Below are 14,586 nucleotides of genomic sequence, written 5' to 3'. Positions count from 1 at the left end.
ACGATGTTTGCGTAGTACTGTTTTTATTGATTGAATAATTTCACCTGGATAGTCCGTTGAGAGAGAACATCTGTTTACAAGGGTGCCCAGGGGACCAGGCTAAGATGACAAACTCATGAGACTTGACATCCGGATTGTTTGCTAATTGAACACTGAAAGTGAAGAGCCACAGGCGGGAGATGACCATGGTTCTAGGTGCACGGATCTGTCACATGTACGTATTCGTGTTGAACTGTTTTCACACCGTACGTATCCAAGCACGGAGGTGCGGGGGAAGGACAACAAACCAAACACGAAAAGCAAAACGTGGATTTGTCGGGTGGACATTGAGTGGTAGGTCTGGGCTACATGACAGATGATGGGAGTAGTGGGTGGTAGGACAGACCTATGAAGGACGTGATACAAACCTGTTCGTGGGAGGACAGTCAGCTGTAGATACCCAATGTGGATTTGCAGAGTTTGGGAATAAACCGTGACCTCACAGCGATATCGCCCAGAGTCGTGGGTCTGGATGTTGCTGACGATGATGGAGGCGTCGCACTTGGACACATCACCCACCCTGGTGGCCTGTAAAGGCCAGTGGCTGCTCTCTCCATCGGCGTATTGATAAATCTGTGGTCAATAAAGGTGAAAGCAACACAGAGATCAAATGCGTTATTTTATTTCAGTATAAAATTTGTTCAGATAAAACACGAGAATGATTCGAAATCCTTAATTTCGATCGGATCATTGGGGTTTATTAGTAATAAATCGGCATTTTGCGACCCCTACTGCCACTGTGTAACATTATTACGTGCCAGGGACTCTATGAGATGATAGGATAATAGTCTGAGTCCATAATTGGCAATAAGTAATGGCAAAGCGATTATAAGTGACTCAGAATTGTGCACAGTTGCGTATACGGTACACGACTTCCCTGAAGGCAAACAACTTCAGCGAGCGCGATGCCGATCACACAACGAGGTTCGAATTCGACCCTCGATCAATGGCTGCAGAAGCGCCCGGGGATAAGTTCTTACTAACAACTCCTCTATCATTTTTCATTGCTGGAGGGGTTGCCCCCCCTACCTGGAAATCCTGGCTCTGCCTCTGGACGTTTCGATCGCAACCCAAGCGGTCTTCAACCGCCTGATGAAGACGCTTGTGTTGCGATCAAAACGTCGTGGTTGTTTTATTTTATTATTTAGAGTATATTTTGTATTCTATTTACGTGACTACTGAAAAAACTAAGAATATGAATAGCAAACCTGTTCATCTGCTTTAGTTATTTTAAATGATCAAGGGTCATGTGACCAGGTTTACTAACAAGACTATCAATTCCACGATTGCGCTTGCTGCAATTTAGCGGCAAATGGCGCACAGAACGGACAGAGGAGTAACTCACCCTCTCTTCTCGCCCGTCGATGATCCTTAACCACTCCACCAGTTTGGTGGTAACGCCGCTGATTGTGCAGGTGTAGGAGCAGGGCAGGAGAAATGTAGTGCCTACTATGACGTCCATTTTATTCGGGGTTACAACCACGAGTTCTAGAGAAACCACACACACCACCCACATTAATATATTTAATTATCTAATGTAAATGTATAAACGCGAAACATTTGTCAGTAACAATTAATTTTAAAAGTACAGAACAGGCAGACCCTGTCGAACGCAGGGGGTTACGTTCTTGGAAATGCCATGTTGGGCACAACTTTGTTAAACAACAAAACAGACCTCGTGGGAAAACTCGGGTTGCCTTCGTACCTTCGAAATAGTCGCCCCTCCCTCTTTGTTTAATTCATACTACAAGATGCCCGCCCTCGTTATTGTACTAACGGATGTTGAGTCGTTCTCATTTCTTGTGTGTGTGTGTACACTCTTTGTCCATTTCAATGCAACACAAAACCCCCGTCTCCATTCTTCCCACACCACGGCACTCGCACCCTACGCTCGCCACTAACAATGTCACTTGAACATGAATGATTCACCATCTAGTCGTCCGTATGACTAACGTTCTCAATAACCAGATGCATGCTGTAATGTGTGAACATTTGCGTTGTGCTGCTGCTGTGCGTTTTGAGTGCATTACATTATCACACAAAAAACATACCCACACGTACACAGACATACACGGTAAAAACATCGTTCTCACAGTCGATTCACACACTCCAACAGACGTAGCACTCTCACGGCACTAACTTTTTTGTTTAGATACCAAAATGTTAGCTGCGTCAAACTGCGTATCACCGAAATATCACCCGTGTTGTGGAAAACAACATTCATCAGCCACAACAGTCTAGAGCCAAAACACGCGTTAGATGAAGCCAAATGTTATCCTCGTGTCCCGTCACTAATATACACATTAATTGGGATTGCTCACAGAGTGGTGCAACGTGTCTTGCTAGAGAACAGTCAGCAGAGCGGATATCACAGAACTGAGTCTCAGATTCCTTCAAGCGACCTCTGCTGGTCCACGCAGTTGGGAGCAGGACTTTCCCAAATTGCTCTTCCACATGGAACAGCGTTTATCTCATGACAGTCAACCAGATACGTTTGCATTCTCAGAGTTTTAAATTCGTCAATTAAGTACAGAATTGCAGAATGGGGGGGCTTAGTCTATCAACTCACTCGACTTTAGGACTCGGTTAACTCGCAGGTAAATGTCTGGATTTGAACCCATGCTTCTGAGTGGCGCTAGCTCAGCACTCTGAGCTCTGACACCTCCGATGCGAAGTTGTTTTAAGATTGCGTAAATGTCGATGAGCAGTCAAAGGTTCTGATGTACATTGGTGGTGATGAGATTGTAGCCAGGGGTTGAACCCAGTTGACCATGGCACTAGGCCCATGGCACTAAAGTGTAGATGTTGAGTTCTATATCAGGTCTGTAGGATAGATGATAGAGTTGTGTGTCGTAATATAGACGACGTTTGAAGGAAATAACACAAACCTGATGGACTGTTGACATTCAGCTGTAGATACCCAATGTCTTGCTTGTTTTGTGGATACACCGTGACCTCACAGCGATATTTCCCAGAGTCGTTGGTTTTGATGTCACTGACGGTAATGGAGGCGTCACACTTGGACTCATCACCCATCCAGGTGGCGTGTAAAGGCCATTGTCCATCTCCATTGGGGAATTTATAAAGCTGTGTTCAACAAAAGCGAGAGCATGCACAGATCAAAGATGTATGTATGTTGTATTATGTTGTATGTGTGTTGTATGTATGTTGAACTTCTTTGGCACAGTGCATAGCCAACCGTGCTAATCGGAGGTGCGGGGGAAGGACAACAACTAAACACAAACATCAGTTTTAAAGAAACGAGTCTTTCAATCTAGATGATTTAAAAGTGAGTAGCTCCAGTGGCTTCTTAATATCGGAAGGCAGAGCATTCAAGATGGCCGCAGCAGCGCATGGGACACCATTACAATTATAGACTGATCATTTCTTTGTCAGTGGGCAAACGTACAAAATCAGCAGGGGATAAAATACTTTTTTCCCTCACTGTATGTACGGACGTTATCACATCACAATGTCATGTGACGTTTAGTTTTTGTACATATCAAACAGTCTAGCAGCACATGCATGATAATTGCATTGTCTACCAAAATGTATATCAATATAACCCTGGGAGAGAGTATTTTGAGACGGGGTTTGGGATTATCCACCAACAAACTAAGTTGCCTCTGTGGTAGCAGTTACATTGGGGAAACCAAACGACATGTCTCGGACCGCATCCGTGAACATAAAGCTGACCTGAAACACGGTAGAACAAACACCTCAGCCGTGGCAGATCACTGTTACAACTCAGTGGGCTCACATGACAGAGATTCGTTCATGAGGCGATCCACATATACAAACACAGAGACAATTTTAACCGAAAAGATGGATTCTGGCTTAGCAATCATTGGAAGGACGTAATAAACCATTTCGATACACATTAGGGTGGGTAAAATAATACATAGTGTTTTATTAAAATGTATAAGGTATAGGGTGGTTTATAGCAATACAGTATATAATTTAATGTTGGGTTTATCTATGGCAGTATATAGTACGGTATATGCTCGTGTGATGTAAGAGAATAAAGTTTAGATGGAAGCATATTATATAATTTTTACGACGTAGAATTGTAATGTATTACTTGCTGTTAGTAACTCAGCTTATTGTAGAGTATAGTAAGTATACTGATGGTGTTATGCAGTTTATACTTTAGTTTTTTATGTAGTTTATACTTTAGTTTTCTACGTGGTTGTTTAGTAACTGCAGCTACATATCATTAACATTCCTTTCCTTTGTTAAAGCTACTCCCTGCACCCCTCCCCCCTTGGTGCTGCTGATCCTGCATAATGCATGGGCATAATATGACTTTGAAACCCCCCCGCCCACCTCCTACGCATTTCCCATGAATATGCTAAATTCCTCTTCATATGCACATTCTTTTTGTTAAGGCGCTCTTCCACCTCCAACCCAGCTTATATATAAGCTCCTAGCTTGGTAGTGCCTCATTCTTCACCTGAAGATGGCTGCTTGCGTTGTAGCCGAAACGTCGTGAGAATTATTTTATTATGTTTTATTTGTATTATTTTATTACTTCCCTTCTACGTGACTTTACCGAAATAACCAAGAAGATGTATCCACCAACCCTTCACCACTGGCTACGTATGTAAAGTCCTATAATTAACATCACTTGATACTACTCATGCTATTGTGTGTAGGGTGTGCAAGTATATATGCCTACTAAATACATTAATAAAATTGGGTGGTGGAAGGGGTAAAACTAAATTGGGGAGGGAGGGTCAACAATTTTTGGAAACCATTTAGATAAACTTTTTTTATAGTTTTGTGGACGGACAAATGGACATACAAACGATCTAACCCAAAGCAACCTGTATTATGGATCACCCCCCACCCGCCCGTGTTCCGACAAACCACGTAGAGCCAAAGACGCGTTCTAAAAAGCCGCATTAGGCAAGGTTTTTCTGCATTCAGATGTCTTGCTAAGATAGAGAGATTTGTAACTCACCCTCTCTTCTTCACGTCCATCCCTCCTGTACCACTCCACCAGCGTGTGGGTAACGCCGCTGATTGTACAGGTATAGGAGCAGGGCAGGAAAATCGTGTTGCCTGCTACGGCGTTAATTTTCTCTGGGGTGACGACCATAAATTCTAGGGAAACAACAACACACAGCGCCCACTTTAGTACATCTCGTATGGAAAATGAGAATAGGTTTTACCCCTTCTGGCAAAAAAACATTAGGTGTGTTAAGATGTTTAAACGCCGAATAGAAACCTTTTTCAATAAATGAAGTACTGCATTAACCACGCACAGTACTTGTAGTGAACATGCAAACAGACATGGCTCTGATAATATATAAATTGTCTTTAATAATAATGTAACTATAATGTTACATGGCATTGTCTTTGAAACTGATTGGCTTACACCACATACTTCTTTATGTCCTAGTCTCACTAGCAGTGTCAGTAAACCAGTAATCTCATGGGACACAGACAGAGACAGGAACTTAAGCTATCATTGGTTCAGGTAGACAACTTAACAAAGAGTCGAGTTTCTTAAACTACAGGATGTGATCTGTGATGAATAACAAATACCCTTTATGGCTGTGCCACAGAGTGAATTTTCGTGGTAAATCTGGACAATGAAGAGAATTTGCATTCTCGCTTAGCGAGTGATAAAGCGTTGGGTATTAAATAGATTCAGGGATGACATAATGCAAACCTGGTTCATTGTGAACGTTCAGATGCAGATACCCGATGTCTTGCATGCTTGGCTTGTCGTGTCGATAAATCGTGACCTCACAGCGATATCGTCCAGCGTCGTGGGTCTGGATGTTGCTGATGGTGATGGAGGCGTCACACGTGGAATCATTTCCCACCCACGTCACCTGCATCGGCCTGAGGCTTCTCTTTCTGTATATGATCTTATACACCTTGACGGCAAACGTGAGAACACACCAGGGCATGACTGTGTGTCCACATAATACACGTGCTCATATTCCGAAAACTGACATAATATGTAAATAACATTGACTTATAACAGATAAATATATAATACATCTAGGAAATGACTCTTCTTCAGAGTAGAGAGAACGGAGAGAATTTTAAACTATTCTAGTTGAAGATACAATACTATACTGCTGGCTGAAAAACTTAAAAGTTGACAATGGGACTAGAAAAGAAGAGGGGGTGACCTCCATTGAAATAAATTAGCATGAACGGGCGTTAATAAATAATATTTAATCATCATTGTGAGCAGGAGGGTGTAAGTAATAGTGTGCAAGTGTGACAGTGACGCACCTTCTCATCGTGTCCGTCTATGGTCCTGAACCACTCCACCAGCGTGTGATTAATACCCGTGATGTTGCAGGTGTAAGAGCAGGACAGGAGAGCCGTGCTGCCTACTGTGGCGTCCTTTGCATCTGGGGTGACAACGGCCAGGTCTGTGGACAAACCCACGATGGTCACATGAGCAGTGGGAATGAACCTCTGGAGGAGGTGGTGCTGGTCTCACAACGCAGTGGTGACAATTAGGACAGAGAAAGGGGCAAATACTTTCCGTTAGACGAAGCATCTCTAGGTCTCTAGCAGAGCAGTGCAATGCTGTATGTTAGGGAACGGACCACAGAAGGGAATGTCTTAGAGCTACCTCTGAGGTCCCTTCAAGTGGAGCCGAGGTGGTGAGATGTTAACTACCTCGCCTGGTAGACAGGGGTCGTGGGTTTGAGCCCGACCCTGACACCTGATGCTGTGTGTTTGGAGTTTGCGTGTTTACTCTCCCCGTGGGCACGTAGATTTTTCTCCGGATTCTCCGGATTTCCCCTCCATATATTGAAACATCTGTTAAGAGTATTTGACTGTGTTAAATGTCCATATGATAAGCCACTTCGTTGAGCTAGCATTTGTCGCGTCTGAAAAAGAGCCACATAGCTCAGTGGGCCTTACCAGGTAAAATATAAAAAAGTTTAGTTTAAGTGACATTGGATCCACACAGCAGGGAGGATTATTTTCCGCTAGTGCATTGCAAAATCGAGGAATGTTTAACACGTAGACTTGCGACCAATGTCATCCGTAATATATGTTTTAGGGGGTTAGACGGCGCAAATAGTCATCCAGAAATGTTTGTAATGTTTGTTGCATGACACTCAAACAGACATACAGGCAAACCTGCCCAATGCAGATTTATGGAATGCGTGTTTCGGCTCTGCACTAGTTACATGATGTGGGTCGGTTTCCAGAACATGGGGGTGGTGGTGCAGCTCTGCGCGGTTTAACGCTAAGATTATCAACTTTGTTTCAAAGGGTGCTGCATCCGTTGTGAGAACTATTTATTTACCACCTATGTTTTTGTGTTTGTGTTTTTTGTGTGATAACGTAACACACTCAACATGTACAACGCAAATGTTTACATATTGCCACATGCATCTAGCCATCCATTCACTGATGACAATGTCATACGAATGCCTAGATGGCGAATCATTTAACGCTCAAGTGACCGTGTTAAGTACGAGTTTTGAGCGTGAGTGCCGTGGTACGGGAAGAGAAGTGGAGAAGGAGGTTTTGTGTTGAGGCGATATTGAAAACTAAAGAGTGCACACACACAAAAAATGGAGAGCCACTTAGCATCCTTTAGTACAAAAAAAGCACCAACATTATTTAGAATTTGTAAAACAAAGAGGAAGGGGGGTGATAATTTCGGACCCAGGATCGCAACCATAGTTTTCCCATTGGGTCTATTATTTACCGAACGCGGTTGAGCCCAACGCGCCATTTTCCAGGAGCGTAACCCCCCCGCGTTCGACGAGGTCTGCCTGTTATGTAGTTTTAAAACACATTGTTACTGACAAATGTTTAGCGTTTATACATTTATATTATGTAAGAATAATACTAATGTGGGCGATTCCTGGAAAATGCCATGTTGGGCACAAGTTTGTTAGACAAAAAAGACACCTCGTGGGAAAACTCGAGTTGCCTTCCTGCCTTCAAAATGATCACCCCCTCCCTCTTTGTTTAACTAATACTACAAGATACCCGCCCTCGTGATTGTACTAACGGATGTTGAGTCGTTCTAATGTCTTGTGTGTGTACACTCTTTGTCAATTTCAATGCAACACAAAACCCCCGTCTCCATTCTTCACACACCACAGCACTCACACCCTACACTGGCCACTAACACTATCACTTGAACATGTAATGATTCACCATCTAGTCGTAAAATGACTAACGTACTCAATAACCAGATGCATGTGGTAATGTGTGAACATTTACGTTGTGCTGCTGCTGTGCGTTTTGAGTACATTACATTATCACAAAAAACGATACCCACACGTGCACACAGACATACACGGTAAATACATCGTTCTCACAATCGATTCACACACTCCATCGGACGCAGCACTCTTACGGCACTAACTTTTTATTACACGTTTTCATTTAACTCACTCTGTCTGTTGTCGTTGTATCTTAAATCTTGTAACTCTATTTGAACCCACTTCCCAATGTGGTATCGACTGCAAACTTGGTATACTTATGTCATACTGATGACAACACTATATTCTATCATAAAAATATGTTTTTAAACATTCATTTTTATATGTTATGTTTTGGCTTGGGTCTAATTGTCCACGGTCAACTGACGTTGGCTGTAATTGACCATGGTCCCTTACGTTATGGCAAGCTTCGGGGCTACTTTATGGAGTCGTGGAGTTCTTCCATAACTAGTACATTTCATAAAAGCGTGTTTTATAAAAAAAAAAATTAATATTATTTTATGCAGATGTAGTGGTTTAACGTGCGCCAAGGGGGGTAAGTGTAAACACGTGTGGGCTGGGAACAGTGGGGTCGTACCGGGACAGGCTGGTGTTGCTGGGGGACAACGGAGGAGACAGAGACGGCCCGTTAGGCAATTAGGGATGCAGGGCAGTGATTGGCCGGTTGTTGTTGTCAGGGACAGGGTGGCGCCGCTAAGTATGGGAATGGGGACAGGTGGCGCCGGGGGCTTGGGGCGTGGGGCATTAGGGGGGACGCCAACTAATTAATTGGGAATTAATGAGGAGGGGAATTAATAGGAGAGCGTCAGAGCAAGACGGAGGGTTGTGCTGGGAGCTGGACGGAGTCAGTCGGAGCAGAAGAAGAAGAAGTGTAGAGTAGCAGTGGAGAAGAAGAAGTGTAGGGTAGCAGTGGAGTGGAAGAAGGAGTATAGGGTAGCAGTAGAGACGGAGAAGCCGAACGAGAGAGACAGTCGGAGTGAGATGGAGAAGCCGAGAGAGAGCGACGGCTGGAGTGGGACGGAAAAGCAGAGAGGGGAGTCGGGAGAGAGAGAGAGAGGAACGGAGCGAGCGAGGCCGGCGGAGCGCGGCGAGCGAGTGGAGAACGTGCTGGAGAATGGTGGCGAAATGTGGTGCTGTGTTGGATAAAATAAAGTGACGACAGAAAAGGAAGAAGTTGTCCGCGTAAAGTTCAGCACTACACAGATACGAAAATGTTAGCAGCGTCAAACTGCATATCACCTAAATATCACCCCTGTGTTGTGGAAAACAAACCCCATCAGCCACAACCGTCTAGATCCATAACACGCCTTAGATGAAGCTGCGTTGGGCAAGGGTTTCCTCTGTATATTTTTTCGTTACCATATGTTATCCCTGTGTCCCGCCACTAATATACACATTAATTGGGACTTCTCACAGAGTAGTGCAACGTGTCTTGCTAGAGAACAGTCCACAGAGCGGATATCACAGAGTTAACTCTGAGATTCCTTCAAGCGACCTCTGCTGATCCACGCCGTTGGGAGCAGGACTTTCCCAAGATTGCTCTACCACATGGAACAGCGCTTATCACGTGACAATCAACCAGATACGTTTTAATTCTCAGATTTAATTTCGTTGACTTTAGGACTCGGTTAACTCGCAGGCAAATGTCTAGACTTTAACCCATGCTTCTGAGTAGTGCTAGCTCAGCAATCTGACCTCAGTCACCTCCTATGCGACGTTGTTTTAAGACTGCGTAAATGAGGAGCAGTCAAAGGTTCTGATGTACATTGGTGGTGATGCGATCGTAGCCAGGGGTTGAACCCAGTTCACCGTGGCACTGGGCCCATGGCTCTAAAGTTTACATGTTGATACTCTTTGGTTCTTTCGGTAAAGTCACGTAGGTATAAAATAGAATAAATTAAATCAAGACGTTTCGATTGCAACACGAGCAATCATCATCAGGTGGGAAAACCACATCAAGAATTATTTTTTGCTGAAGTGGGAGAGAGAGTTGCCGTGGTAAGAGGTTATATAGGTAAGAAATGGGGAGGAGCAAGGGAGGGGTGGGGGTGGAGGTGTGGGGTAGGGGCAGGGCGAGCGCTGCGTGGTGTAGTAGTACCCGGCAGATATGATAGACGACAACCACTACAAAGCAGTTAGGGTTTTACACGGTTAATAACATCCTTCCAATGATTGCTCAATGTGTATCCATCTTCTCGGTTGAAGTTATGTCTATGTTTATATATCTAAATGGCTTCATGAACAAACCTTTGATAGTAGCCTGAAGGTTTGCAGAGTACCTTGGTCTCGGAAAAAAACAATATCATGCGAGCCCACAGCGTTATAACAATGGTCAGCCATGGCAGAGGTATTGGTTCTGCCGTGTTTCAGATCTGCCTTGTGTTCGCGAACACGGTCCGAGACATGTCGTTTCATTTCCCCAATGTAACAGCCCCCACAGGTGCAACTTAGTTTGTAGGCTCCAGGATATTGCATGTCAGGAATGACATCCTTCACAGATGGGATTAGATCACGGATTTTGTGTACTGTATTGAATTGGACCTGGATCTTGTGTTTGTTTAAGATTTTGGAAAAAAAATTGGTAACACCTGCTATGTATGGTAACGTGATGGTTTTGATCAGCATCTCCATGGTTGGAGAAACAGCTTTGCGAATAATGCGGTCCGAGTACCCATTCATCTTGAGGGCCTGGTTTACGTGTTCCAATTCACTGGCTAGGTGGTGTTGGTCAGAAATACAGTGGGCCCTATGGTGTAGTGTTTTGATGAGGGAATTCTTCTGTGCCGGGTGGTGGTGGGAATCAGGTTTCAGAAAGGAATCTGTGCGGGTGGATTTCCTGTAGACAGAGTGTCCCAACAAGCCGTCAGGTCTCTTCTCAAACAAAACATCCAGGAATGGTAGCTTACCATCCTTCTCCACTTCCAGGGTGAATTTGATGGATGGGTGTTTGGAATTAATGTGGTTGAGATATTCGTTCAATGCTGGCAGGCCATGTGGCCAAATGACAAAGTGTCATCTACATATCTCTTCCACAAGGAAGGACGTAGGGTGGATGTCTGGATGGCATCTGTTTCAAATTTCTCCATGAAAACATTTGCTATCACTGTACCATTCCAGGTGAAGTAAGTGTTGGTAAGGCAGTGCTTAACCAGACTAGGAACATCAGGATCCAGTCCATGTTGGACTAAATCTTAAATTATTACTACGGTGTCAGGCACAGGAACCTTGGTAAACAGAGAAACTACATCAAAGCTGACGAGAAAATCATCTGGGGACAGTGAAATGCCCTTGATTATAGAGATCAAGTGAGCTGAGTTATGTGTAGGACTCTTACTGACGCATATAGTTCACATCTCCGACAGCATCGCTCAATGTTCCTCCATACTATTCAATGCACAATTCTCCATCAACCCCACTCGATGTCCCTCCGTTCGCTCGTTCCGCTCCGCTGCTTCGCTCGCTCGCTCTCTCTCTCTCTCTCCACCAAGGTCCGGTACTCCGCTGCTTCCTACGCTCTACTTGCTCCGTCCTTGCTACTCCGTCCGTACTCTCTCTCTCCACTGCTACCGTATACTGTATTCTCTTGGTCCACTGCTACCTCATACTATACACTCTTGTCCACTGCTACCCTATACTATACACTCTTGTCCACTGCTACCCTATACTATACACTCTTGTCCACCGCTACCCTATACACTCTTGTCCCAGGCACCAACTCCAACGCTAACTCCAACTGCGACTCCGACACTAACAAGAACTCCCGTATCTCCATACGCTCACTGTCTTTATCCCTGAACCAATTAGCCCCAATTAATTATGTAATTCCCCGCTTCGCTACTCGCCCCCAGGCCCCCAGCCTCACGTAATGCTGTTATCGTAGACACCCCAGCGCCGGTCATCAACCACTCACCCTCTCGACCAATCACCCGCTAGCGTCCTCAGTTACCCCCAACACCTGCAGCATCCCTTAATCACCTCACCCCCTTAATTGGTGCAACAACAACTGTATCGCTCGCCCCGCTTCGCTGTGTCCCCGTTCGCCCTCACTGTCTGCCGCACGTCCGTAACACAACCAAACGCGTGACGCGTGTTATCTCAAGTCCTACATATGTACTGCTGAGGTAGTATTGCCAGTGAATGGAAGCAAGGTATCAGACAGAAAATGCACCAGTTTGTAGGTAGGTGAGTTGATAGTGGAAACGATGGGTCGAAGTGGAGTGCCTTCTTTATGGATTTAAGGAAGACCATAGAATCTGGGTGGTCTAGTAGAATATTTTAGGGAGAGCCGTTTGACTGGTTCGATTAGAGAAGTCGAACTGGTAATGATATTGTTGGTTTTTGTAGTCAGGCTCTTGGTAGGATCTTTGTTGATTTTGGTGTAGTGCCATCATTAAGAAGGTCCTGGATTTTGTTGTATGTGGTTTTTATCCATGATGACAGTAGCATTGCCCTTGTCGGACGAGAGGATGACTACGTCATCTCTCTTTTTCAATTTTGCGAGTTCAGATCGCTCGTCTTTGCTGATGTTACTAATGGGTTTCTTAGCATTTTTAAGGATGGTGGCAATTTCAGATCTAGCAACGTCTGTCGCGATGTGTCCCAAGCCTTTGAGGGCTACGTCGACCTGGGAGATTATATCATCCACTGGGATATGTTTAGGGGTGACTGCGAAATTCAACCCTTTAGCTAGTACCGATTTTAGGCTGTTGGAAATTGGGATGTTACTCTGATTGATGACAATCTTGTTGACAATCTTAAACAAACACAAGATCCAGGTCTGATTCAATACAGTACACAAAATCCGTGATCTAATCCCATCTGTGAAGGATGTCATTCCTGACATGCAATATCCTGGAGTCCACAAACTAAGTTGCACCTGTGGAGGCTGTTACATTGGGGAAACGAAACGACATGTCTCGGACCGTGTTCGCGAACACAAGGCAGATCTGAAACACGGCAGAACCAATACCTCTGCCGTGGCTGACCATTGTTATAACACTGTGGGCTCACATGATATTGTTTTTTTCCGAGACCAAGGTACTCTGCAAACCTTCAGGCTACTATCAAAGGTTTGTTCATGAAGCCATCCAGATATATAAACATAGACATAACTTCAACCGAGAAGATGGATACAAATTGAGCAATCATTGGAAGGATGTTATTAACCGGGTAAAACCCTAACTGCTTTATATTGGTTGTCGTCTATCATATCTGCCGGGTACTAATACACCACGTAGCGCTCGCCCTCCCCCTACCCTACACCCCCACCCCTCCCTCTCCCCCCTTGCTCCTCCCCCTTTCTTACCTATATAACCTCTTACCACGGCAACTCACTCTCCCACTTCAGCAAAAAAAATTATTGCTGTGGTTTTCCCACCTGATGATGATTGCTAGTGTTGCAATCGAAACGTCTTGATTTAATTTATTTTATTTTATACCTACATGACTTTACCGAAAGAACCAAAGAGTATGAATCCCTGCAGTCACGAAAACTTCAAATCTAGATTGTTTTTACATGTTGAGTTCTATATCATGTCTATAGGACAGATGATAGAGTTGTGGGTGGTAATATAGACGTTTGAAATAACACAAACCTGATGGACTGGTGACATTCAGCTGTAGATACCCAATGTCGTGCTTGTTTTGTGGATACACCGTGACCTCACAGCGATATCGCCCAGAGTCGTGGGTCTGGATGTCACTGACGGTGATGGAGGCGTCGCACTTGGACACATCACCCATCCAGGTGGCATGTAAAGGCCATTTTATATCTCCATTGGGGAATTGATGAAGCTGTGGTCAACAAAAGCGAGAGCATACACAGATCAAAGATGTTTGTATGTTGTATGAATGTTGACTTCTTTGGCACAGTACATAGCCAACCATGTAAATCGGAGGTGCGGGGGAAGGACAACAAATTAAACACAAACATCAGTTTTAAAGAAACGAGTTTTCAATCTAGATGATTATTTAAAAGTGTGTAGCTCCAGTGGCTTCCTATATCAGAAGGCAGAGCATTCAAGATGGCCGCAGCAGCGCATGTGACACCGCGCGATGCGGTGACCATCTTTGTTCGATGGCCAGCCAAAAGCCGCTGTGAGGATAACCAGAGTTCGCACCTAGAATGATTAAGAATGTCTTTATCATGTGTTAGACGCCTTTTACCGGAATCAAAATACATGAGGTTGTAATATGTAGAGTTAGCACGGTTGGCTACGTATCATACAAAAGAAGTTCAACGTACATACACAAGACCTGGATACGAGCTATACATTCGCGGGCATAGTATGGATGTTATGACATCACAATGCCATGTGACGTC

General features: G+C 44.4%; 1 protein-coding gene across 4 annotated transcripts in view; it reads right to left on the bottom strand.

Moving 5' to 3' along the window:
* LOC144738110 (cell adhesion molecule DSCAML1-like) overlaps positions 1–14,586 on the bottom strand; it is a 146,313-nt gene that overhangs the window by 82,025 nt on the left and 49,702 nt on the right. For 2 of the 4 annotated variants that reach the window (XM_078621018.1, XM_078621019.1), the window contains exons 5-7: positions 2,928–3,126; positions 1,385–1,527; positions 408–612 (exon numbers count right to left, since the gene is read on the bottom strand). The exons of 1 other annotated variant lie outside the window; for it this stretch is intronic. In XM_078621018.1, the coding sequence (XP_078477144.1) occupies positions 408–612; positions 1,385–1,527; positions 2,928–3,126 (547 nt within the window). Of the gene's footprint in view, positions 1–407; positions 613–1,384; positions 1,528–2,927; positions 3,127–5,002; positions 5,146–14,586 lie in introns of all 4 variants that reach the window. One more of the 4 variants, XM_078621020.1, reaches the window with a different exon arrangement.

The sequence above is a fragment of the Lampetra planeri genome, chromosome 77 (genome assembly GCF_965212315.1).
Source record: "Lampetra planeri chromosome 77, kcLamPlan1.2.h2, whole genome shotgun sequence".
Lineage (NCBI taxonomy): Eukaryota > Metazoa > Chordata > Hyperoartia > Petromyzontiformes > Petromyzontidae > Lampetra > Lampetra planeri.
Note: the sequence above shows the minus strand (reverse complement) of the source record. Positions and strands in the feature narration are given on the sequence as shown.